General features: G+C 42.5%; 1 protein-coding gene across 3 annotated transcripts in view; it reads right to left on the minus strand.

Annotated features, from left to right (window-relative positions):
* Positions 1-27209, minus strand: part of C13H20orf194 (chromosome 13 C20orf194 homolog) — a 173251-nt gene that overhangs the window by 61911 nt on the left and 84131 nt on the right. For 2 of the 3 annotated variants that reach the window (XM_027559349.1, XM_027559346.1), the window contains 10 exons: positions 26856-26937; positions 25865-25901; positions 18813-18900; positions 15973-16049; positions 13523-13567; positions 13108-13153; positions 9732-9843; positions 8668-8738; positions 7726-7776; positions 7057-7144 (listed from right to left, as the gene is read on the minus strand). In XM_027559349.1, coding sequence (XP_027415150.1) covers positions 7057-7144; positions 7726-7776; positions 8668-8738; positions 9732-9843; positions 13108-13153; positions 13523-13567; positions 15973-16049; positions 18813-18900; positions 25865-25901; positions 26856-26937 — 697 coding nt within the window. The remainder of the gene's footprint in view (positions 1-7056; positions 7145-7725; positions 7777-8667; positions 8739-9731; positions 9844-13107; positions 13154-13522; positions 13568-15972; positions 16050-18812; positions 18901-25864; positions 25902-26855; positions 26938-27209) is intronic. The other variant, XM_027559347.1, reaches the window with a different exon arrangement.

Genomic DNA, 27209 nt, shown 5'->3' on the forward strand with positions numbered 1-27209 from the left:
GGGAGGACCAACATACCAGAGATCTCAGTGCTGTTGATACAACCAGCCAGAAATGTAGCAGGGAAGTCAGAGGACTGAGATAAAATAGACGGCAATTACGTCTTTAGATACAGCAAGAAAGACGTGTTGCAAGGCACTATCTAGTGCCAGGTGCACCAAGGGACATATATGAAAATGCTCACAACAGCACTGTCTACAACAGCGAAAAACTATAAAGAACCCAAATGTCCACCAAGAGTCAAAAGGATAAACAGCATATCTTCACACAAAGCAATCCTATGGAATCATGAAAATGAATCAACTATATGACTACACAAAACAATCTGGATGAATCTGAGGATCAGAATACTGAGTAAAAAAGGCAAATCCCAGAAGAATACGACAGAGTATGATTCTAATTTATATTTAATTAAAAAATAAGACATTGTTTAGGGATATAGGTGTATGTGGTAAACTCTAAAGCAGGCTCCTGGGATTCCCAGGAGCTCAGTGGTAAAGAAGCTGCCTGCCAATGCAGGAGACACAAGTTCGATCGCTGGTCCGGGAAGATCCCACATGCTGCAGGGCAACTAAGCCAGTGCATTACTACTACTAAGCCTGTGCTCTAGAGGCCATGAGTCGCAACTACTGAGCCCAAGTGCTGCAATTACTGAAGCCGGCAATTACTGAAGCTCTGCAGCCTAGCCTACAGAGCCTGTGCTCCACAACAAGAGAAGCCATCATAATGAGAAGCCTGCACATTGCAACTAGAGAGTAGCCCCCACTCACCACAACTAAAGAAAAGCCTGTGCAGCAAGGAAGATCCAGCACAGCCAAAAATAATTAAAAAAAAAAAATGACCCTTGATAAGGTCATCATTTAATAAACAAATAAATAAAGCAGGCTCCAGAGGATTAGGTATTTGGCAGCCAGCCTGACCAAGGTCAGCAGGGTGGGGAAGAGAAGGGCATATAAAGGAAATGAATGAACAGAAAGCTGCATAACAAAAAGCCTTGTGATAGCAGAAGTCACTAACTGAGGAAGAAAAAATTTAAACAGAACTGGAAACATTTCAAGGTAAAGGAAGTACTATTCTTTTTCACTGAGCCTTCCCTAGACTGAAAAGTAAAAGACCTGGACCACCCTCCAGATGTTATCACTAACTTGTACGAGAACCTCAGGCAACTTTTTCACCTTCTATGGGGCTCAACGTATGAAGATCAATCAAAATAAGCACAATGGTGACTTTTTAAAATGTCTTCAGAGGTAAATCTGCAACAGGCAGATTTACCTAGATCCAAAGGATATTTAAACTTCAGGACCCCTCATCACCTGCTTAAGCCCCCTTCCAAGGCCCAGGAAGAGACTTATTTTATGTGTTACTTTCCTTACAAGAGCCCCAAAGAATTATAAACTTCAAGTCCTATAAAACTGACCTGAGCCCTAAAGTGGTAAAATGCTTAACACACTTCTATTTAAATTCTCTGCTCCTACTGAAACTTCTGGCCTCAGAAAACCATCTCCTGATTCAAACTACATTTTCCTCAGAAACTAAGAAAGTGTGAAATCTAAGCTCTCAGGTGTGTGACAAGGTTCGAGAAATTCCTGGTTTGTGTGCTTTATTCTTGTGTAGACGCTTGTTCCTTGGAAGGAAAGCTATGACAAAACTAGTTGTTGCTGTTGTTCAGTTGCTAAGTTGTGTTCGACTCTTTGCTCCCCTATATACTAGAGCATGCCAGGCTTCCCTGTCCTGCACTATTTTCCGGAATTTGCTCAAATTCATGTCCATTGAGTCGGTGATGCCATCCAAACACCTTACCTTTTGTCACCCTCTTCTCCTCCTACCCTCAATCTTTCCCAGCATCAAGGTCTTTTCCAATGAGTCAGCTCTTCACATCAAGTGGCCAAAGAACTGAATTTTCAATTTCCGCATCAGTTCTTCCAATGAATATTAAGCGTTAATTTTCTTTAGGATTGACTAGTTTGATTTGTTTACTGTCCAAGGGACTCTCAAGCGTCTTCTCCAACACTACAGTTAAAAAGCACCAATTCTTTGGCGCTCAGCTTTCTTTACAGTCCAACTATCACATATACACATAACTGCTGGAAAACCATACCTTTGATTATACAGACCTTCATTGGTAAAGTGATGTTTCTGCTTTTTAATATGCTGTCTAGGTTGGTCATAGCTTTTCTTCCAAGGAGCAAGCGTCTTTTAATGTCAAGGCTGCAGTCACCATCTGCAGTGATTCTGGAGCCCAAGAAAATAAAGTCTCTCACTGTTTCCACTGTTTCGCCATTTATTTGCCATGAAGTGATGGGACTAGATGCCATGATCTTAGTTTTTTTGCATGTTGAGTTTTAAGTCAGCTTTTTCACTCTCCTGTTTCACTTTCATCAAGAGGCTATTTAGTTCCTCTTCGCTTTCTGCCATAAGGATGGTGTCATTTGCCTATCTGAGTTTATTGATATTTCTTCTGGCCATCTTGATTCCAGCTGTGCTTCATCCAGCCTGGTATTTCACATGATATACTCAGCATATAAGTTAGAAAAGCAAGGTGACAATATACAGGCGTGACGTACTCCTTTCCCAATTTGGAACCAGTCCGTTATTCCATGTCCGGTTCTAACAGTTGCTTCCTGACCTACAAACAGGTTTCTCAGGAGGCAGGTAAGTTGGTCTGGTATTCCCATCTCTTGAATTTTCCACAGTTTTTTAGTGATCCACAAATTTACCTTGATTTGTGGACCTAACATTCCAGGTTCCTATGCAATATTGTTCTTTACAGCAATTGGACTTGACTTCCATCACCAGTCACGTCGACAACTGGGCACTGTTTTCACTTTGGCTCCATCTTTTCATTCTTTCTTAAGTTATTTCTCCACTTTTCTCCAGTAGCATACTGGGCACCTACCAACCTGGGGAGCTTGTTTTTCAGTATCCTATCTTTTTGCCTTTTCGTACTGTTCATGGGGTTCTCAAGGCAAGAATACTGAAGTGGTTTGCCATTTCCTTCTCCAGTGCACCACTGGAGAGTTTTATCAGAACTCTCCACCATGACCCATCCATTTTGGGTGGCCCTACATGGCAATGGCTCATAGTTTCACAGAGTTAGACAAGGCTGTAACTCATGTGATCGGTTTGGTTAGTTTTGTATGACTGGTTTTCATTCTGGTTTGCCCTCTGATGGATAAGGATAAGAGGCTAGTGGAAGCTTCCTGAATGGAGAGACTGATGTGGGGGAATCTGGGTCTTGTTCTGATGGGTGGGCCCATGCTCAGTAAATCTTCAATCCAATTTTCTACTGATCAGTGGGGCTGTGTTCCCTCCTTGTTGTTTGGTTGAGGCCAAACTATGGTAGGGGTAATGGTGGTAATGGCGACCTCCTTCCAAAAGACTTTTGCCTACACTGTTGTATTCAGTGCCCCTGACCCCGCAGCATGCCACTGTGTTAACCCACGCCTCCACCAGAGACTCCTGGACACTCAAAGGCAAGTCTGGCTCAGTCTCTTGTGGGGACACTGCTCCTTTCTCCTGCGTCTTGGTGCACACACAGTTTTGCGTGTGCCCTCCAAGAGTCTGTTTTCCCCAGTCCTGTGGAAGTTCTGTAATTAAATTCCACTGGCCCCCAAAGTCAAATTCCCTGGGGATTCTCAGTTCCTTTGCCAGATCCCCAGGTTGGGATATCTGTTGTGGGTCCTAGAATTTTTTAACATTGCGAGAATTTCTTTGGTATAATAGTACTGCAGTTTGTGGGTTGTCTGCTCAGTGGCTCTATGGTGGGGCTAATGGTAACCCCCTCTAAAAGGGCTTAGGCCACATACCACATGTCCCAGGTCTGCTACAGCCAGAGTCCCTGTCCCTGTGGCAGGCCACTGCTGACCCATGCCTTGACAGGAGACACTCAAACACTAAAAGGCAGGTCTGGCTCAGTCTCTGTGGGGCCTTTGGGTCCTGGTGCACACAAAGTTTTGTTTGAGCCCTCCGAGCATCTCTGGCAGTTATTGGGTTTGATTCTAAATGTGGTTTTGCCCCTCCTACCATCTTGTTGGATCTTCTCCTTTGCCCTTCGACATGTGGTATCTTTTTTTGGTGGTATCCAACATTCTCCTGTTGATGGTAGTTCAGCAGTGAGTTGCAATTTTGGAGTTCTCGCAGAAGATGAGCACATGTCCTGCTCTGCCATTTTTAAATTACTTGTAAGTGAGCATGTGATTTCCACCTGATTTAATTTTCTTTAGTCCCAAGGGTTCAAAGCCAGAGAAAAGGCACTGGTCTGGGCTGCTGGCATGTTCATTCTTCAGAATCAACTGGGAATCAGTTCAAAGGCAAATCAACAAAAGTCCTGTATAGTCAAAGCTATGGTTTTTCCAGTAGTCATGTATGGAAGTGAGAGCTGCACCATAAAGAAGGCTGCTGCTGCTGCTTAGTCACTCAGTCGTGCCCAACTCTTTGTGACTCCATGAACTGTAGCCTGCCAGGCTCCTCTGTCCATGGGATTCTCCAGGCAAGAATACTGGAGTGGATTGCCATCCCCTTCTCCAATAAAGAAGGCGGAGTGCCGAAGAATTGATGCTCTTGAACAGTGGTGCTGGAGAAGACTCTTGAGAGTCCCTTGGACTACAAGGAAATCAAACCAGTCAATCCTAAAGAAAATTCACCCTGAATGTTCATTGGAAAGACTGACGCTGAAGTTGAAGCTCCAATACTTTTGTCTATCTGATGCAAAAAGCAGACTCATTGGAAAAGATCCTGATGCTGGGAAAGATTGAAGGTAAAAGAAGAAGGCAGCAGAGGAAGAAATAGTATCACTGACTCAATGGACATGAATTTGAGCAAACTCCAGGAGACAGTGGAGGACAGGGGAGCCTGGCATGCTGTAGTCCATAGGGTGGCAAAGAGTCGGACATGATTTAGTGACTGAACAACAACAGAGATCTCAGGATAGACTGAATCTTGCTGGATAACTCAATACAGTGTAAGATTATTTTTTTAACAAGGCCTTTTGCTAAGAAGGTGAAAACTGATTTTGGCAAATATCCTTGCTAAATATTATAACTGGCTCAACTATGACAGAGTATAACTGTCTCTGTGTTGTGTCTACAAGCTGATTTTAAAACATTATGCAATTCTGCCTCAAGGCTGGGAGTACTGTCACACACACTCTTGTTTTCAGCAAATGTTCCTAACTTCCTGGTCTTCTGCACCAGGATCTGGAGAGGCAGGAATGCAGGGGCCACAGCACAGTCATGATAGTGAACGCTACCTGGCATTTTGTGGATCGAAAACCAGAACTCCTTGTGTTTTGTCTTCTGTGACAATGGAGAAGCTAAAGTTTAACCAGTGATCTGAGAACATGGAGAGCAACTTGCCACTGGAGAGAATTTTCAAGAAGAACAAATTATCCAGAGAGAGAATCTGCTTAGTAAAGGATGAGGAATTTGTGGAACAAAAAAGGCTTATCTAACATGGAAAGAATAGGACTCATAAGAATACGTTATTTTGAGGAGACCAAAAGGAGTATGGAATGAATCCCAGGAAATCCATGCAAGACCCACAGAGTTCTTGAGAACTTTAAATCAGCAGAAATACTGCCAGTTTGGATTGAAGGGGATAGAGAGAATAGAAAATGAAAGGAGCCTGTTGGACCCCCAAAATTCTAGAGGCAAGAAGCAGGCTGAAAAACTAATAAGCTACAAAGTGCCACCTTCACGAAAAGGAAGGATGACACAGGTATAGTCACAAACTAAGAGGGTAGAGTCATGAACCCAGGAGGCAGAACTAAGAGTTTAACAAGTAGAACAAAGAACCCAGAGGGCAGAGCTAAGGGTCTTGGAGGGCTATTCCCAGGCCTTGAAACCTAATCCAGGAGCTGGAGTTTGCCTAGCTTAATTTCAAAGTTGTCTTGGGCTTGGGACTCCTTTTTAATATAAATGTCTATACCCTATACCACTCCTACCTTGTACATTGGGAGGGCTAGGGAAGATAAAGAGCCTCTAATTTCACAGGTCCACAGATGGAAAGGAATCTTGTTCAGGAGCTGTACTTTATGAATTACAAGCCAGCACCTCACCTACAGCTGATTTAGATAATCTTGATGATGAGATTTTTGGATTTTTCAGCTGGTCAGAGTTAAGACTTTGAATTGCTGCCATAATGGAATGAGGCTCTTGGATGGGGGTTGATTATATCTTTCATGTGAGAACTGTTGGGGTCAGAGGGCATACTATGGTAGGCAGAAATTTAAGACAGCCCCCATGACCTTCAGCCTCTTAGGTTACTCCAGTGTTTGTGTAACATCATATAGCAAAAAGGAGATTATGTGATTGGGTCTCCTCCAATCACATGAGCCCTTTATAAGCAGAGTTTTCTCTGGGTGGTAGAAGAGGAGTTCAGAGAGATTAACAGTGTCAGAGATTCAACACGATGCAGGTTCTTTGTTGCTGAGATGGGAGAGGGTCACAGGGCAAGGACCTCTGGAAGTAGGAGCTAAGACTGCTTCCAGCTGATAGCCAGCAACAAAAAAAAGAACCTTAGTTCTCCAGTCTGAAGGAAATGGACTCTGCAAACAACCTGGATGAGCCTGGGAGCAGGTTCTTTCTCAGAGACTCCAGAGATAAGCCCGCTGATGCCTTGACTTCAGTATTATGAAACCCTACACAGAAATCTAGCAAAATTTGCCTGGACTTCTGACCCACAGAACTGTGAGATAATAAATGCATGTTGTTTTAAGCTATGAAATTTGTGGTGATTTGTTACACAGATATAAAAAACTAATCCAGATTTTGTTTTGGCCCAACAGAACCTATTTCTGGACATGCTGCTGCTCTAGCCCATCCTGAGAGCAATCCTCAGGCAGCAACAAGAGGACCAGTGCAGTTGGCGGCAGTCCTTTCTAGCACAAGTCTCCTCATCTGGAAAATGGACAGATCAAAAGAGAAAAGCTGTGGGAAAACACTTCTACACTCAAAAGTTTTTTCAAATATCCCATGTATCATTAATTACAACATTCATGTCAAAACCTGTGAAAGAGGGACCCAGACAGAGTAAAAAACAGAAAAGTCAGAGCTGCTCACCTTCTTCAGGCAAAGATTGTGAATTACTAGAATAAAGGTATGCTCCTTCTCCTCTAGTTAGAAAAGTACCCAGGAAACACTCATCTCCCTTGAAAAAACAAACACAAAGAGCAGGTGATTTACAGCATAAACACTGACAGAATCAAAACTTCTGTCCACGTTTGTATGTCTACAAAAGCTGCTAAGTCAGCCTCAGATATACTCAACTTCTCTTCCAGTTCTTGGCACTTCTTGGCTCTTTGCCATATTACTGGCACCTGTGACTTATGCTGAGAAGAAAAATGTTAAGGTCCTCTCAGTCTAGGCACCATGGTCTGCAATGCTTGTCCATATTCCAGTAAATTTATATCCTCTGATAACAGAGGTGGCTTCTCCTTGGCCTAAAGCCTTGACCTTCAGTTCTATATGTCTCAATTTGAGAACTGCTTCTAAAAGTACTGAGAGATTTTGAAAAAACACGGAAAGGTTTAAATGGCAGTAAGAATCCCGCTTGTGTACTCCATACGTGGTTATTTCTAGAGCTCTGCTCTGAAGGGGAAGAATACAACAGGAATTGAGACAAGGAGGTATAGAACCCTTAGATTAGCAGTAAGATGAAATATGTTAAATTGTTTTTATAAATTGTTTACATTTCATCTTGACAACATTAAGAATAAGAAGTCTGCTTACCAGAACTGACTGCTGGGTTTTCTCAGACAATTTTACTTCAATATCTTCTACCTGTGTCCAAAAGGAGTACAGATTTTCAATTCACTGCTTCAAGGGCATAAACTCTGCTAGGTCTCCCCCTGTCTTCACATATTTCTAAGAGAGCAGTCTCTCTGTCAAATCCAGGGTTCTCAGGCCCTGATGGCTGGCAGACCTGGTTGCTGGATACCAGATGCAGAGCACAGGCCATGGTAGGCTCCCTTACAGGGACATGAAGTCCAGCTAAATGAGCCTACATTATGTGGAGAGAGTATGTTAGTCTCCACTTAAATTTCATTTTGGAGAAAACGAATTTTAGGGATGAAGGAAAGAGAACATACTAAAATATTTTGAATGTGTTCTCATTTAAACATGTTCACATTAGAGGATGACTTTTGCTTGTCTTTATTCAGTTCAGAATTGTAGAAACAGAATATAAACAAATTCTGAAATAGGTACTTAGACCATTACTAGTACTTTGTGTCCCAAGGCACCAGAGATTCAGACCGAGTCCCACAGATGAAGATGGGACCTTTCCACATGTAGAGACATGGTTGTAAAAACTCAGCAGCAACTATTCTGACAGAAAAGGGAGCACACGATCCACTTTTCACTTCCTGTGTGACCCTGGACAGGTTGGGAGATTTCTAAACCTCAGGCTCCTCATCTGTAAAATGAGGATATTAACTTCTTCCCTTGACAATTTAACAGGGACCCAGATAATTTACTTTATTTTGGAACTTTCCCCAGATTACACGTTAATGAAATTAGATTCATTTGTATAGAGAAGAAGAGCAGAGATAAAAACTTCTATCTGAACAGTGGTTAGGTCAGGATCTGACATCCCACCAGAGACTCGTCCTTAAATTTTCTCCCCAGTTTCTCCACGTTTATCTCCGTTTTCACCTGATGAATGATACTAACCAGCCAGGAGCAGAATCTGGGTATGGCAGCTGTCAGGATTATAAAGCTGGTTTCTGTGATAACAGTGCCATCTGCAGGAAGACCACAGACATGTCGGTTACTGCCCACCACCAGAGCCCACCTTGCAGGCCCCTGACTGCTTCCCATCCTCAAGAGTGAGAGCTCCTCTTACTAGGATACAAAGTCTGATGCCTTCAGAAAATGAATTCCTCATATGGGGACAAGAACCTAATGAGGGGATGGAGAAAGGCTTCCTCATGTGATTATTCTTTTTAAGACAAATAGAAATACATATTTAAATACAGAGTCCTTTTCAATCCATGCTTTTAATTTTTGCCAAGGTAGTACAGGTGTTTGCATTAAAAAACCAAACAAAAATTATCAAGGTCATCAAGCTCTGGATATTATCATTCTATAGAATTTTTTGCTACCATAATGGATTAAAAAACTGATCTAACTATTGCTTCAAATTGTTTTTCCTGACTACTAGTAAGGCTGTACATATTCATATTCATACACACACAGTGGACCCTTGAACAATGTGGGGGCTAGTGGTGCTGACCTTCTACACACTTGAAAATCCATGAGTAACTTTACAGTCAGCACTCCATATCCACAGTTCCACATCCATGAATTCAACCAACCATGGAATATGTACTTCTGTAGTATATACTTATTGAAAAAAATCTGTGTAGTTTAAACTTGTGTTCAGGGATCACTTATGTACATGTGTGTGTGTATAAACATTAAAAATATATATATTATTTTCAAACACTCTGGTGAACTGCCTGCTCATATTTTTTGCCCATTTACCATTGGGTAGCTTGTTTCTTTCGTATCAATTTATAAAAGCTCTTCATAAATAAGGAAATACACCCTTTGTTTATTGCAAGTATTCTAATATTTTCACCAGTTTATTCCTGGTCTTTTGATTTAGACTATGGTTTGCCAAATATTACATATACATATATATATACACATACACACACACACACATACATATATATACACACATATATAAAAGGAAGTTCAAGTTTTGCTTTCCAAAGATGACATACACCTACCTTTTTCTTTAACCAAAATCTGAGATGTCAAAAATGATTCTGAGAACACCACAGATCCTAAGCACCCCCTTCCTCCCAGCAAGTCAGGAATGTCATAGATGGCCATACAAGCCTGTATCAAATGAGAAACCAGAGTTAGACCAGTTGTCAGTCCTAAACATTCAGGGAAAGATCCACAAGAAATAGACCACAAAATACTAAGCCACATGGCAAAAAAATACTTGAGAATTTCTAAGGAAAACTCAAGTTATCTTGAAATGCAACTCAAACTGGGAGATGACTTCAGGATCACCTAGGCTTCCTTACAATTGCTCCTAGGTCAGAGGCACACTTGGGCTAGAAGAAGAATATCTTTATGTTTCTATGCTATGCTATGCTAAGTCACTTCAGTCGTGTCCGACTCTGTGCGACCCCATAGACCGCAGCCCATCAGGCTCCCCCATCCCTGGGATTCTCCAGGCAAGAACACTGGAGTGGGCTGCTATTTCCTTCTCCAATACATGAAAGTGAAAAGTGAAAGTGAAGTCGCTCAGTCATGTCCGACTCTTAGGGACCCCATGGATTGCAGCCTACCAGGCTCCTCCGACCATGGGATTTTCCAAGCAAGAGTACTGGAGTGGGGTGCCATTGCCTTCTCCATATGTTTCTATAAATTCCCTCAAATTGCTTCTCCTGCCTGAAAAGCAATGTAACAGCCTTTCTTAACTGTGACCACTGCTACATTCTACTATGTCCACATGGTCATACATTCCTTCTTTGGTTTGGGCTCAAGTTCTGAACAAATCTGGAAAGTAAGATACAGGTTTTCACAGATATTTTTGGCTATATGTCAAAACATACAAACACTCCTTTCAGGACCAAAAAATTAAAAGAAAACTGTTCAAGCTTTTATGGCCAAGACAAATAAAAATAAGAGTCTTACATAGGTCAGGAGAAAAAAAAAAAAACTGGAGCAACTCAGAGAAAGCTCCTGAATGGCTGGTAAGAAGGTTCTAATTTAGTTAAAAACTAGTGAAAATAAAATAATTCTGAGGACAACCTAGCAGAGGAAATGCAGAAAATGGTATAAACCAGAGTTGGAGTCTGAGATGACTGTGAAAATCTGGTGAGGGATACGAAGTAAGTTGCATGATAAGCCCTCCCAGGTTCCTGCCCCTCCTGGCCTGACACTGCTGAATGACCAGGTACAGAGCTCCTGAAACTAGAGTTCATTTTCATATCTTGATGTCCTTGTGTGGGACCCTGCTCTACCCTTAGGACAGAGACAAAAGACCTTGGCCTACAGAAGAGACTGAGAGATTCTAAAAAAAAAAAGGTGGCAGAAGAGTTGAAAGGAAAAAAAAAAACACCATAAAGTCCTTTCATCCATGTTGTCATGATAAAGAAATGCATAAAACGATAGGCTTTATATTTTTGTTAACTTTCTTATTAGGCTGAACAACTAGAAGTGAGGTGAAGTTGCTCAGTCATGTCTGACTCTTTGTGACCCCATGGACTACAGCCTACCAGGCTCCTCTGTCCATGGAATTTTCCAGGCAAGAGTACTGGAGTGGGTTGCCATTTTCTTCTCCAGAGGATCTTCCCAACTCAGGGATTGAACCTGGGTCTCTCGCATTGCAGGCAGATGTTTTACCGTCTGAACCAAGGTTTATTTAAATTTGTTTCAAAGAATTTTGAGTATCTGAAGACACAGAACCATCCTGGGCTACATGGTTCCTCTTATATGACAATGATCAATTCAGTTCCCAAGTCAATTAGAAAGACAAATCCTGTAGCTCCTAATCCCCACTTTCTTATTTGGCCTCTGGTGTTCAGGAAGGGGAGAGAGGACATTAAAAAGAATATATGTAGTATTTTTTAGGCACTTGCTACGTACTTCCCATATGTGGCAAGGGGACAGAAAAAATATGAAACATGGTTCCTATCCTCAGGAAACCTATAAAGTAAAGTTGGAGAGATAAGAGCATTCCTACACATAAGTCAACATGTGACACACTATAGAATTACTCCCTAATTTATGTAGTATAACCTTCGAGTACTCTAAGAACACAGTACTTGTAGGGAGAAGTCAGTAGGGCAGGCTTAAACGAAGAGGCAGAACTTCATCTCTGCCTGGAAGGGAGGACAGGATTTGGACAGAAAGCACCAACATCCTATTTTTTCTTTCCTATTTCATTAGCTGCTGCTGAATGGGTACTTAACACAGTACTGAACTCCTAATCACCAACTCCAGTGCAAAACACCTTCCAGAGCATTGCATAAGAGTCTAAGAAGAGAAGTAAGGGAATCTAAAGTCTAGCAAGGAGACAAAGTAGTATCTACCTAAGCATCAGAAAGTATTCATTTTCCAGTCTTAATAATGTTACAAAAAAGGCTCAATTAGTTCTAAAAGAACAACAGAAAATGCTGACACAGACAGGGAGCAGGTACATTATAAAAACAGATACTCACAACCTTAAAAAATTACTCATGTTGTCCTACTCTCTGTAGATAACACTACTGCTTGTCCACTGATGATGGCAATGAGCATGCATTTTCTCCAAGTCATCCACCCCTGTGCACCCAGTTCCCCATGATCAAAATCTCACTGAAATTAAGTTCAGGCAGGAGTCACAGAATGGACATAGGATGTATCTTGTACCCACATACACTACAACCAGAATCTTGGCTGGATATCCACCATCCTCTTATGCACTGCTTGCCAATTTTCTTTGTATCAGGATGCACTGGGGCAGGATGCACAGAGGATTCGGATGTGACTGGGAGCAGCTAGTCTAGAAACTCTGGCTGCTGAAGACCACCCCAGGGACCAATATTTCTGTATCTCTAAACCCATTCTCCTGGCCCATTAGTAGAGAGGTCAGAAAGCTCTGCTCTGACTACCCCATTTCACCTGTATGTTTTTTTTTTAATGTTAGGTTGTTTTTATTTCCACAAGCTCCTCTTAAATAAGGGCATCAACACAGGGCTTGGAACATAGAGAAGCCAGTGAAAACCTGGTCTGTGTTGAGGTAGGCTTGTCCTCAGCTCCCATTTCCACGTGAGGTCAGAGAAATCTCAGCCACTTGAAAGAAGCCTTCTGAACCTCAGGAAGATATATTTACCATCCCCCGGTGCCCCCTCCCCCTCCCCTCCAGCTAAGATTACACCGAGGGGTGCCTAGACACAGACATGTGGATGTGGTGAGCCTGGTACAGCTAGCTGCCTGGCACCCTCAGAAAGCACAGATTCACCACTGCTGCAGCTGGAAGAGTAGTGAAGACAACTAGCTTTCTCTAGTGGGCTACCTAAGACCCTCACCTACTCCTACCTCACCCCTTGTAGATGTCCTTTATAGGCCATTCCTTGCCACTTGACCTTTAACAGCTCTGCTTACCGTCTTCACAAAGTATAAGCTATCTTCACTGTCCAGAGGCACGATTCTAGAAAAGGAAATTGATGGGAAAGACATGTATTAGATTTACAATGTTCTCTATTTTTCAACTTGCAAGCAATTCACACACTTAGATCTCTTTGGAGCTTTTTCAAAACACTGGGTTGCATGTATGCAAAATTCCACTCAGACGGAATCAGATCCACCCCCGACCCTACTCTAGTCTTTCCATGGGAAGCAGTCAGGATAGAGCGGTCTCAGCTGAGCACACCCAGCTTTGAGCCCAGCCCTGGAGTGATGCCACTGCCAGGTGTGGAAGGGTGAAAAGATCATCCACGATAGCAGTTACACGGTAGCCTCTCTTAGTTTGCTCTTAAAACTTGCCCCAAATGAGGACACACCATAAACACATACTTACCTTCCCTGATTATTCACAGCATGTATATGAAAAGCCATCTTGGAGCTGTAGACCCAAAACAAAACAAAAGTCAGTCTGCTTTTGCGACCACTGTATGGCAAGCTCTTTAAACACCTGCCACTGCAATGCACCTGTGCTGGGCCCTCAGAGCCCCAGTGAGATATGGCATGTCGCTACATGCCCTAGGGTTTCATGCCATCAGCAAATGCGGGGCTAGTGTCTGACTCCAGTCATGGCCCTGCCTCTGTGCAGATTCTCAGGACTATCTTGACTCTCGAACAGAGCAGGAGAGAACTACGTGACTACTGCCCACGACAGACTGAGAGAACCTCTACGTGCCCCAGGCCTCTGGCCCACGGCCCTGACATATTCTCCTGATCCTCTTCCTCTCTTCAACACCTGTGCAGTCAAGCTGCCATCCCTGACTAGAGCCAGACTGCTACCCACAATCAACTGCTGCTGTATAATCAAGACAGGACTTCAGAACTGAGGAATAACCAGATAAACCTTTTGGCATCAACTCCTTTTGTAAAAGAAAGTTTCTAAATTGAATTGTTTATCTTTTCGCTGTAACAAATGCTGGTCAGTCATATGCTAACTGCCTTTGTTCCTCTTGGGAGAATTTGCTAATCTGATGCAGTTTAAGAGAAGCAACCATGTGGAGAGAAAAGTGGAGTTCTAGAGTGGAGAACTGGCTCGCAAAGATTCTTCCTATCGCCTGGGTGTTCTCCTCTTGTTCTTTTCTCTAGCCAGGGTGGGACACTGCCTCCCCACCCCAGCCCCATGTAGGAGGCCACGGGATTGAGAGGTGGCTTGCCCCAGAAAGGCAGAGTGTTCTAGGCAAGGTGCCAAGGACAGGAGGAATGGATGACTCTGTCAGCCATGCCAATGGTAACAGAAGAGAACTCACTGAGACAGCAGCTATCATTCACTTTTCCAATCACTCTACAGGGCAGGAGTATGATCAAACAGATGCACAGAGAGCTCCCTATCTTGCCCAAGTCACCCAGTTGGAAGGCAAAGAAGCTTCCTTAAACTCAAGTCTGTCAGGAACAGATAGTACGGGTCAGCACACAGCCTTAAGAAACCAAACTTCCTCTAGCCTTCTCTTATGGCCAGAGATATGAGCCACAAGACCCAGAAAAAAGGACAAGAAATCTTAAGCAAGCCTAAAGCTTTGTATCAAAGAGTTCTGGCTCATTACCACTCACTCCTGGAGCTGTAGCCAAAGAATTCTTGTTAGTTTATTAACTTAGTTTTCTAAATGTTCCTTCTCACTACCTAGGGCTGTAGACATAAGAAAATGTGGGGCATGGAGCCAAGGTATCACAGTGCACATCCCAGAAATGTTATTTATTTATTTATTAAAAATATTTATTTGCTTGGCTGTACTTAGTTGCAGCACATGGAATCTTCCATCTTTGTTGCAGCATGTGGAATCTAGTTCCTTGACCAGGCATAGAACCTGGGCCCCTTGAATTAAGTCCCTCCAGAAGTATTTTATTTTTATCTATTAGCTATTTTATTTTTGGCTGTTCTGGATCTTCATTGCTTCATGGGATTTTTTTCTAGCTGTGGTGTGCAGGCTTCTCATTGCAGGGGCTTCTCTTGTGGCGAACAGGCTCTAGGGCACCTGGGCTTCAGTAATTGTGGCTCTTGGGCTCTAGAAGCAAAGGCTCAGTAGTTGTGGCACACAGGCTTAACTGCTCTAAGGTATGTGGGATCATCCCAGACCAAGAATCATACCTATGTCTCCTGTGCTAGCAGGCAGATTAATTTACCTCTGAGCCACCATGAAGCCACCTTTCCCCTCCACAACCCAGAAATATTCTTAAAGAAACTTTCTAATATTGGTGTCTTTGGTCTCCTTTGCAAAAAAGTACACCAAATGGTCCTAATATGGGACAGAAGGTTGAGTGGACTAGGTTCCTGAAGGTTTAGCTATGGACAAAGACTACACAGAGATCCACTGTGACATGCCAGGTGAGTGATGGCAAGACTGCCAGGAAGCCAAATTCCTAGATCATCTAGACGCTGAGACATGGCCAGGCTCAGGGGTTTCTACCATCTGAGAGGCAGATAAGGCCTAGGACAACTCTCTTCTAAGCAGTGACCATTTTCATGTGCCCAAGGCCCCTCATCATCACCACTAACAAACCTCACCATTCATGTCCCCAGCTTCATCTTTTAAACCTTGGAATCCACATCTGTCTGTTCTAGCACTGATATGTCTCCCATTCCAGCCTAATCAGCGTGTCTGATTCTGAAACAGTTCCTCCATCCTTGGCTTCTCAAATAAAGCCCCGATCATGAAAGACTCTCCTTCATATACTAATGATTTACCAGAACATTCCTCAAAGGAGAGACAGAATATCAAATACACGGGAGAAAGTTTTAAAAATACAAACATTAAATAAAAGTTTTTATTGATAATATAGGCCACTGCTTACCGTAAAGTTGCCTTAAACTGCATCAACTCAACGGAATTTAACCCAGATCCCAGGGTCTGCTCGGCTACCTCCTTGGCCTGTAAAACCAATAATAAAACAGAGACAATTAGCTTTCACAGCAGGAAAGAGTACATTTAGCTGTGAGGAAAGGGCCCTTTTTACATTTGGTTGGTTCAGGCTGGGTTCACATGTTGTTCAGTTGCTAAGTAGTGTCTGACTCTTTGTGGCCCCAGGATTGCAGCATGCCAGGCTCCCCTGTCCTTCACTATTTCCTGAAGATTGCTCAAATTCATGTCCATTGAGTCAGTGATGTTATCTAATCATCTCATCCTCTGCCATTCCCTTCTCTTGTGCCTTCAATCTTTCCCAGCATCAAGGTCTTTTCCAATGAATGGGCTCTTTGCATCAAGAGCCAAAGTACTGGAGATTCAGCATCAGTTCTTCCAATGAATATTCAGCATTCATTTCCTTTAGGATTGACTCATTTGATCTCCTTGCTCTCCAAGGGACTCTAAAGAGTCTTCTCCAGCACCACAATTTGAAAACATCAATACTGTGGTGCTCAGCCTTCTTTATGGTCCAACTCTCACATCGGTACAGGACTACTGGAAAAACCACAGCTTTGACTAGATGGACCTTAGTCAGCAAAGTGATATCTTTGCTTTTTAATACACTCTCTAGGTCTGCCATAGTCTTCCTTCCAAACAGCAAGCGTCTTCTAATTTCATGGCTGCAGTCACCATCTGCAGTGATTCTGGAGCCCAAGAAAATAAAATCTGTCACTGCTTCCACTTTTTCCCCTTCTATTTAGCATAAAGTGATGAGACTGGATGCTGTTATCTCAGTTTTTTTGATCTTGAGCTTTAAGCCAGCTTCACTCTCTTCTTTAACCCTCATCAAGAGGCTCTTTAGTTCCTCTTTACTTTCTGCAATTAGAGTGGCATCATCTGCACATCTGAGGCTGTTGGATCTTTCTCCCAGCAATCTTGATTCCAGCTTGTGATTTATCCAGCCCAGCATTTTGCATGATGTACTCTGCTTGGAAGTAAAATAAGCAGGAGGACACTATACAGCCTTGTCATAATCCTTTCCCAATTTTGAGGCAGTCAGTTGTTCATGCCTGGTTCTAACTGTTGCTTTTTGACATGCATACAGGTTTCTCAGGAGACAGGTAAGGTGGTCTGGTATTTCTATTTCTTTAAGAATTTCCAGTCTGCTCTGATCCACACAGTCAAAGGCTTTAGCATGGTCAATGAAGCAGAAGTAGACATTTTACTGGAATTCACTTGCTTTCTCTATGATCCAATGAATGTTGGCAGTTTGATTTCTGGTTCCTCTGCCTCTTTGAAACCCAGCTTGTACATCTGGAAGTTCTTGGTTCATATACTGCTGAAGACTGGCTTGAAGGATTTTTGAGCATAATCTTACTAGCATGCGAAATGAACTCAACAGTATGGTAGTTTGAACATTCTTTGGCATTGCCCTTCTTTGGGACTGGAATGAAAACTGACCTTTTCCAGTCCTGTGGCCACTGCTGAGTTTTCCAAACTTGCTGGCATATTGAGTGCGGCACTTTCACAGCATCATCTTTTAGGATTTGAAATACCTCCGCTGGAATTCCATCACCTACACTAGCTTTGTTTGTAGTAAAGCTTCCAATGTCCCTTTGACTTCACACTCCAGGATGTCTGGTGATAGGTAAGTGACCATTACCACCATAGTTGTCCAGGTCATTAAGATCTTTTTTTTTATAGTTCTTCTGTGTATTCTTGACACATCTTCTAATCTCTTAGAAGAGATCTAAGAGATTAGGAGAGATTAGACATCTCTTCTAAACTCTTCTACTTCTGTAAGGTCCTTACTATTCACATGGAAACACTTCATTCAGGCAGGTTGGCACTGGAACCTGATCTGGTGAACTGTAATCGGCTGGGATGGTGCCATTATGAGGCCTGGAAAAATGCTTTCTCCTACCCTCTCCCTAGCTCTTGGGGAGGGACCACTGCCCTCAGTATTTCTTGCCCAGATGCTATCAACATGCAAATAAATAAAGTTAAAAAATCAGTTAAAAAACAAAGGTGCAGAATTGATATCAAAGAATAACCTGTTGTTTTGCATAAGCTTTCAGTCCAAGGGCTGAGAAATCCCAAGTCCTGGGGGGATTCAAGTTCAGTGAGGAGGGAAGATGGCAAGGAACTGGTGACTAGGCTACAGTCTCTTTGATATCTACAACACAACCTTTCCAATGTCAAATGATTTGCTTCAGGAGAGGTCCTACTGGCAATAGGAGGAATCAAGCCAACTCGTCTCATCTGTTACTGGGTTAGATACAGAATCCAACTCAGCACGGCAGGTTAACCACAAACAGCAAAAAAGAAAATGGTCAGAAAAAGAGAACATACATGCCTATCAAGGAGAGGCAAGTTAGCTTTTCTAGTCTTTAGTTAATTTTTTAGAAGAAAGAATTATAGGAAATCAATTTATGTAGCTCAAAACAAACTGATCTAACTTTATTAAAAGTCATAGCAGAATAATCTCTATTTCTTTAATTTTTTTAACTTTTGAAATCATTTTAAACTACTAAATAAAACAATATACGATAGTTTGATTTTTTTTTTAACACAATCAGATATCTACAAAGAACTGCTAATCAGCTGTCATCCATAAGACAACAGCAGGTCCCAGGCATCACAAGCTTAGTACTCTTAAGGCATCTCTTTATCTGGTGCCCAAGCTCACACACAAAATTAAGTATAAAAAGGTGTCCAAAGGTAAAACAAATGGATAAGAAGTTTCACATTAAAATAACCAAGGAAAGAGAAATGTGGTATTGAAATTACCTTTATGAGACTGGAAGTTTTAGCATAACATGCAATGGCAGCCAAAACAGCCTCAATAACAGTAGCATATACCTGTGACAAGAGCCTACTTTAAAAACAGAAAATAAGGGTTACCTATAGCATCACAAGGTTTCATCAAAAGCTGCATGCACAAAAATGACATTCTCCAAGAAACTGATTTTGAAACACAGAAAAGTATAAAAACAGAATTTGTTGATTTCTAGACCTTTTAAAAGCTGTGTGCCCCATTCCAACTTTTACTTTGCTCTTGTTAAAACATGATAAGAATCAGCTTTTTTAAAAAAATTATTTTTAATTGAAGGATAATTGGTTTACAACACTGTGTTGGTTTCTGCCATACATCAACATGAATTAGCCATAGGTATACCTATGTCCGGGAGAAGGCAATGGCACCCCACTCCAATACTCTCGCCTGGAAAATCCCAAGGACAGAGGAGCCTGGTGTGCTGCAGTCCATGGGGTCGCTAAGAGTTGGACACGACTGAGTGACTTCACTTTCACTTTTCACTTTCATGCATTGGAGAAGGAAATGGCAACCCACTCCCGTGTTCTTGCCTGGAGAATCCCAGGGACGGGGGAGCCTGGTGGGCTGCAGTCTAGGGGGTCGCACAGAGTCGGACACGACTGAAGCGACTTAGCAGCAGCAGCAGCAGCATACCTATGTCCTGCAGAGGAAATGGCAACCCACTCCTGTATTCTTGCCTGGAGAATCCCATTGACAGAGGAGTCTGGCAGGCTACAGTCCATGGAGTCTCAAGAGTTGGACATGACTTAGCAACTAAACCATCACCACCATACCTATGTCCCCTTTCTCTTGAACCTCCCTACCACCTCCCAACCCATCCCACCCCTCTAGGTTGTTACAGAGCCCCGGTATGAATTCCCTGAATCATACAGCAAATTCCCATTGGCTATCTATTTTACATATGGTAGTGTATATGTTTCTATGTTATTGTCTCCATTCCTCCCACCCTCTACTTCCTCCCTACTGCCCACCCCCATCCCGCCCCGTGTCCTTAAGTCTGTTCTGTATGTCTATGTCTCCCGTGCTGCCCTGAAAATAGGTTCATCACTATCATTTTTCTAAATTTCATATACGAGTTAATATACGATGTTTGTTTTCCTCTTTCTGACTTACTTCACTCTGAGAATCAGCTTGTTTTAATTCTGCTCAAAAGACCAATTCTCCCTGTTTGTGATTTAACAGAAGAAAATGTCAACTACAAATTACCAAGGGCAAATGCCATCTGTCTCTGAACCCTGTGCTGCTGCAGCTGTTACCTTTGACATGCCCTGAAGGCAGTCCAGGGTGGAGGTGAGACACTCTGCTCCAAGGAAATTGGTGGAACAGATCTTTAGATAGTTTGGTATTTTCAGGAATTGATCCCAATGCTTGTATCTCCTCACATCTAGAAAAGTACTAAATCCCTTCATGGTGACATCAGCTCCTGGTGACTAGCAGAAAATCTTTTGTAAAGTTAGATTGACTGCACTGAACTCATCCTTCACAAAAATTTTGTATACATTGACCTTCCCCCACTGGCAATGTGCAGCAGTCTCTCAGAACTATCTGAGCTGCTGTCTCCTGGGCTGCAGTCCTCATTTTGCCTCAAATAAAACTTAACTCACAATTCTCACGTTGTGCCTCTCTTTTTAGTTGACAAAAACTGTATGAGTACTCTGATCCTCAAAGAGGACCTGAAAGGCGTCAAGACACAGAATTGCTGCTTCTCCAGGAACCAACCACACCACAACTTCAAGTAGTCTCCTCCCCTGCTAAGGGCTGGTTGCTACTGGAACCTCAGAGTAGGAGCCCTCAGGGGACAAAAGAGATTATCTGACTGCAAAGACAGCCTCCATTTAAATGCAAATTAACAGGTTGGTGGCATCTCTGACTCAATGGACATAGTGTTTTAGCAAACTCCAGGAGATGATGATGGACAGGGAAGCCTGGCGTGCTGCCATCCACTGGGTTGAAAACAATCGGACATGACTTAGTGACTGAAAAACAACAGCCGTAAACCACTTTCTAAATATCAGATTTAGAGAACAGAGAATGCTTCTGAGGGTGTTAGGTAAAGAGTCCAAAATGGAGATTAAAAAGTGGCACTAAAAGGCAAATAAAGAAATTAAAAAGCCCACAAAAAAACAGAATTGAAAAAGCCCGTGAAAAATAGAACAAAGGGAAAATCTATACCAAGGAGCTTTGGTGGGAAAAACATGCCCAACACGCCCCCTTCCCTAGTTGGTCCTGGATACAAGCCCTGACTGACATGAGGCAAAACAAATCAGACTCCAAGCCCTGCTTGGGGGCAGGGAACAAGGACATAAAAAGAGAAACCTAAAATGGGGTGGGACCCACTCCTTTGGGGTAGGTCGGCTCTCACATCTTGGGGAGTATATTTTTCATGTCATGTGTTTAATAAATCCTGCCTACTGAGCTTTATAGTCTATTGTTTTACTTCTTTTACTGTGACAAGACAAGGACCAAGGGAAGAACCACACCTGACAAGGGGAAGGACCCCCTGGCCCTGCCTAATCTTGCTCTTCTTATCTGACTTTGCACTTCCCAAAGCCATTAGAAGAAGGGTGTTTTCTTTGCCATATGGGGAATGCCATGAAGATCTCTAGAAAATCCCAATCTGGTTCCCTATTGGGTAGAGTTATTCAATCTGCATTTTGGGCCAGCTAATTCTTTGTTGGTGAAGATAGTCAAGTCCACAGGGTCACAAAGAGTTGGACAAAACTTATCAACGGAACAACAACAATTCTTTGTTGGGAGGTCTGCCCTGTGTATTATAGGATATTCAGAAGCATTCCTGGCCTCTCAGTAATACCCCCAGTTGTGACAACCAAAAATGTTTCCAGACATTGCCAAATATCCCTGGGGGTGGGGGCTGGGAAGGGACTAGTGGGAGTGGTGCAGTAAAACTGCCCTTGGTTGAGAACCATTGCCTCAGGAGACCCAGGGTCTTATTAGGATAATTTACAGAGAGAAGGGGGCTTCCCTCGTGGCTCAGTACTGTCTGCAATGCAGGAGACCCAAGTTTGATCCCCGGGTCAGGAAGATCTCCTGGAGAAAGAAAACAGCAACCCACTCTAGTATTTTTGCCTGGGAAATCCATGGACAGAGGAGCCTGGCAGGCTACAGTCCATGGGGTCCCAAGAGTCAGATACAACTTAGTGACTAAACCAGCACCACTACCTGCAGAGAAAAGGGGCTCATTCACAAGGCCTTAAAATGTAAGGGAGGTATCTGGCAAGTAACTGTTTAATCTAAGAATATGCCTATGTTTAAGCCTGAGAATCCTGTAACAGGTAAAGGAAGGCAAAAGGAGGGAGTTTGATAGCAGGAAGGATCAGAGAAATGATTTGGTCATTCTCATCTTATAAACAAAAAAAGTAGGGCCTATAGCAGTGCAATAAGTTGTCCAAAGCCATAGAAAATGACACAGTTGAACTCAGGTCTGCTCTTAGCCTTGTGCTTTTCCATTGTGTCACACCACACTGCCAATTTCCTTCTTGGCTTCCACACCACACCTTTTTATGGCAGATAAGAGACTGGAGTTGGGTAGAAGAAAATGAGAAACAACACATAACAAAATGACAGCTCCAAGGTTCAACATATCCTGAAGACTGTTGACTAGGCTATAGCAGAGGGGTATGTCCTGGTAAGGAAGGTGTCCAGCAGGGACACTGTCCACGAGCTTGGTCACTTTCAGACATGACAAGAAGCCTTCACATCTCAACTCTAAGGGCAAAGATTTATAGAGGCCAAAAATATATAGATACCCTTCCTCTCTTCCTCACCCAGCTGAATTCAAATATCACTTAGTACCATTAGTCAGGCTGACACCCTGCCTGGCTTTCTCCTATACAGACTCTCAGGCAAGAGTTCAATACAAAGCTTCCTGACTTCTGACTCATAGAAAGGGCTGGACAGGAGTCCAGAGACCCATGATTAGGGAAGTGCCTGCTCTATGCCTGGATAGTGCTGCTACTGCCTTCACTAGGACTCCATTAGGCCGCAGTTCCACTAGCCCTGTGACTTAACAAATCATCTGATGTGGGCCCAAGCACCACTTAACATCCGTCTCTGAAGTATAGTACCAATGGATTTGGTTTAGGCAAAATGTCTAAGGGTCCAGAATGAGGATCCAGGGCAATGGTTAAGCACAGCTGGCACGGAAGTACAAGCAGGTACAAAGCAAGATAATACATATCCATCAACATATGAGAATGTGGTTGACTTGCTGCTAAAATAAAGAAAACCCTGACAATAATCTATACATACTGTAACTGCAGCTACACAAAACCTGTATGTATAATTAAAAAACAACAAAAAGGTATATATTAAGATACTAATAGGCAGTGTCAAAGAGGAGGAATTACAGCTAATCTTATTTTTTTCCCTTTATTTTCAAATTTTCTAGTGTGACTATATTACTTTATATGTTTTGGACAGAGTCATATGGGTCCTACTCTAGAAAGTCTGATTTAGTGGTTTTGAGAAATACCATAGCCTGGGAAACATATCTTTTTAAAAAGATCCTTAAATGATTTTCTGTGGTCTGTCTCCTACCTTTGGGAAGCACAGACCTAAAGAGTTTATGCCAGGATATCTAATTAGGTAATAACAGAACTCTATTTAATGTTCATATTTCTGAATGAAAATCCCTTTATAGAATTCAGAGATTCCTGAATTATTATGGACTGATTATGTCCTTCCAAAATCCACAGAGATACCAAGGGAACATTTCATGCAAAGATGGGCTGGATAAAGGACAGAAATGGTATGGACCTAACAAAAGCAGAAGATATTAAGAAGAGGAGGCAAGAATACAGAAAAACTGTACAAAAAAGATCTTCACAACCCAGATAATCATGATGGTGTGATCACTGACCTAGAGCCAGACATCCTGGAATGTGAAGTCAAGTGGGCCTTAGGAAGCATCACTACGAACAAAGCTAGTGGAGGTGTTGGCATTCCAGTTGATCTATTTCAAATCCTGAAAGATGATGCTGTGAAAGTGCTGCACTCAATATGCCAGCAAATTTGGAAAACTCAGCAGTAGCCACAGGACTGGAAAAGGTCCGTTTTCATTCCAATCCCAAAGAAAGGCAATGCCAAAGAATGCTCAAACTACTGCACAATTGCACTCATCTCACATGCTAGTAAAGTAATGCTCAAAATTCTCCAAGCCAGGCTTCAGCAATATGTGAACCATGAACTTCCTGATGTTCAAGCTGGTTTTAGAAAAGGCAGAGGAACCAGAGATCAGACTGTCAACATCCGATGGATCATGGAAAAAGCAAGAAGAGTTCCAGAAAAGCATCTATTTCTGCTTTATTGACTATGCCAAAGCCTTTGACTGTGTGGATCACAATAAACTGTGGAAGATTCTGAAAGAGATGGGAATCCCAGACCACCTGACCTGCCTCTTGAGAAACCTATATGCAGGTCAGGAAGCAACAGTTAGAACTGGATATGGAACAACAGACTGGTTCCAAATAAGAAAAGGAGTACGTCAAGGCTGTATATTGTCATCCTGCTTATTTAACTTCTATGCGGAGTACATCATGAGAAACGCTGAGCTGGAAGAAACACAAGCTGGAATCAAGATTGCCGGGAGAAATATCAATAACCTCAGATATGCAGATGACACCACCCTTATGGCAGAAAGTGAAGAGGAACTAAAAAGCCTCTTGATGAAAGTGAAAGAGGAGAGTGAAAAAGTTGGCTTAAAGCTCAACATTCAGAAAACGAAGATCATGGCATCTGGTCCCATCACTTCATGGCAAACAGATGGGGAAACAGTGGAAACAGTGTCAGACTTTATTTTGGGGGGGCTCCAAAATCACTGCAGATGGTGACTGCAGCCATGAAATTAAAAGACACTTACTCCTTGGAAGGAAAGTTATGACCAACCTAGACAGCATATTCAAAAGCAGAGACATTACTTTGCCAACAAAGGTCCGTCTAGTCAAAGGCTATGGTTTTTCCAGCGGTCATGTATGGATGTGAGAGTTGTACCATGAAGAAAGCTGAGCGCCGAAGAATTGATGCTTTTGAACTGTGGTGTTGGAGAAGACTCTTGAGAGTCCCTTGGACTGCAAGGAGATCCAACCAGTCCATTCTAAAGGAGATCAGTCCTGGGTGTTCTTTGGAAGGAATGATGCTAAAGCTGAAACTCCAGTACTTTGGCCACCTCATGTGAAGAGTTGACTCATTGGAAAAGACTCTGATGCTGGGACAGATTGGGGGCAGGAGGAGAAGGGGACGACAGAGGATGAGATGGCTGGATGGCATCACGGACTCGATGGACATGAGTTTGGGTGAACTCCGGGAGTTGGTGATGGACAGGGAGGCCTGGCGTGCTGCAATTCATGGGGTCGCAAAGACACGACTGAGCGACTGAACTGAACTGAAAATCCACATGGAAGCCTTAACCCTCAATGTTTGGAGGTACAGTTGGGCCTTTAAAAGGTAAAGTTAAAGGCAGTCCTAAGGGTGGGGCCCTAATCCAATAGGATTCGTGTGAGCCCATGAGCTGCAACTAATGAAGCCCATGCGCCGTACAGCCCAAGCTCTGCAACAAGAGAAGCTACAACAATGAGAAGCCCACACAATGCAGGAGTAACTTTCCCGCTCTCCACAACTAGAGAAAGCTCATTCTTTGTAGGGACAGAGACCCAGTGCAGCCAAAAAAAAAAAAAGAAATAAGGAAGCCTGGTTCTTCATTTTAAAAAAAGAAAAAAAGAAGAGTTATGGTATTTAAATGCATGGATGTGCAGGTAGGAAGTCTCTGAGTTCTGGAGAAAGAACAGATGGCAAACCTGGCAGAGTCTCTAGCCTAGACTCCAAGATGAGAGACAGGGTTGAGACATCTTGGGAGACCACACAGCTCTGCTCAGTCTTAAACCAAATGCCCTACCCAATGTCAATCTCAAAAGGAGGTAGATGTGATGGTCTCAACTTCTGAGTAACTTAACTCTGAGAAATAAAAAGTGTAATAGAAATGAAGACTTACATTTGTTCAGTTTTCTTGGGCAGTTTGTTGTCATCTCCTGTAAAAGAGGACCATTTATTACTAATGTGAGATTACAGGAAATGCAAACACTTTACAAGGAGACTAGAATTTCCTATTTTGAAGGAGATGTTAAGGACTGTATTTTTGTTTCTTTTGAGTTAAATAGTGTACACGTACAAGTAATAGTGAAACCTAGCTTCTGTGAATATCGTCTTAGACCTTTATCCTGGACAATGATCTTGACAACACACTCAGCATCACCACTAAATACCAAAGAGGACATGTGGAATCTTCAGCTTCAGAAAGTTTCTGCCTCTATATTTAATTTTTTTAAAAAGAAGGTATAAGTAAACAGGCTCAGTTCTACCTCTTTTTTTCATCTCAATTCAACTCAAGTCATGTTATGTTCAGAATTTCTCAGCTTACATAATAACTCTCAGGAGAAAACCTGGTTTCTGATGTACTCTCCTCTGTGGAACAGTGCTGGGATCCTCATTTATTCTTCTCTATGTCTCTTTAGAAGTCTGTAGCTTCTGGTTAGCCCAGCAAAGAGGACAGCTTCAGTCAGCCTGGCCTTTCAAGAGCATTGACACTTGCTCCTGTCAATGTTCCCAGCTTATAGGTACCCTTCTACTGTGGCTCTTCCTCACTTTTCTCATAAGACTAATAGGCACTTGGCTGAGTCATCCAAGCTCCCACTGCAGCCCGTATCTCCTCCCACTATCTGCAACTGCAGCTGACTCATCTTTGCCTTCCCTCTGATACCAATTACATGGTCTTACATATGATTAGAACTAATATATACTGAGCTGATAATTATTCCTCCTGAAATACACTCTGTGTGAAATGTGTTAGGCACAACTCTCCACTTGGAACCAGAGAGGGAATTAGAGGCTATAAAATGTGCTTCTGAGTAAAGGAGTAAATCCTGAGTCCATCTCTAGTTCATGGGAGAATAGGCAAGCTGATGAGACAACTTACATGGACTTACCCAAGTAAGGAACATGAGTAGCTCCAAAAAAGTATGTTCTTGAACAAGCCAAGGGTCCCTTTGGTGAAACACATTGTACTACCTGGATGTCAGGAAAAAAAGTAAAAAAGGAGGAGGGACTTTACAAAGTGTGTAATTAATGGAAATGCATTTTATTTTACCAATAGCTGATTTATTAATTTTTAAAGGCATCCGACGCAATGGACCTGAGTTTGAGTAGGCTCCGGGAGTTGGTGATTGACAGGGAAGCCTGGTGTGCTGCAGTCCATGGGGTCGCAAAGAGTTGGACATGACTGAGTGACTGAACTGAACTGAAAAGGCATAGGGGAAAAGGTCACCTTTAACTGTTGTTTT

This window comes from Bos indicus x Bos taurus, chromosome 13 (assembly GCF_003369695.1).
Source record: "Bos indicus x Bos taurus breed Angus x Brahman F1 hybrid chromosome 13, Bos_hybrid_MaternalHap_v2.0, whole genome shotgun sequence".
Taxonomy (NCBI): domain Eukaryota; kingdom Metazoa; phylum Chordata; class Mammalia; order Artiodactyla; family Bovidae; genus Bos; species Bos indicus x Bos taurus.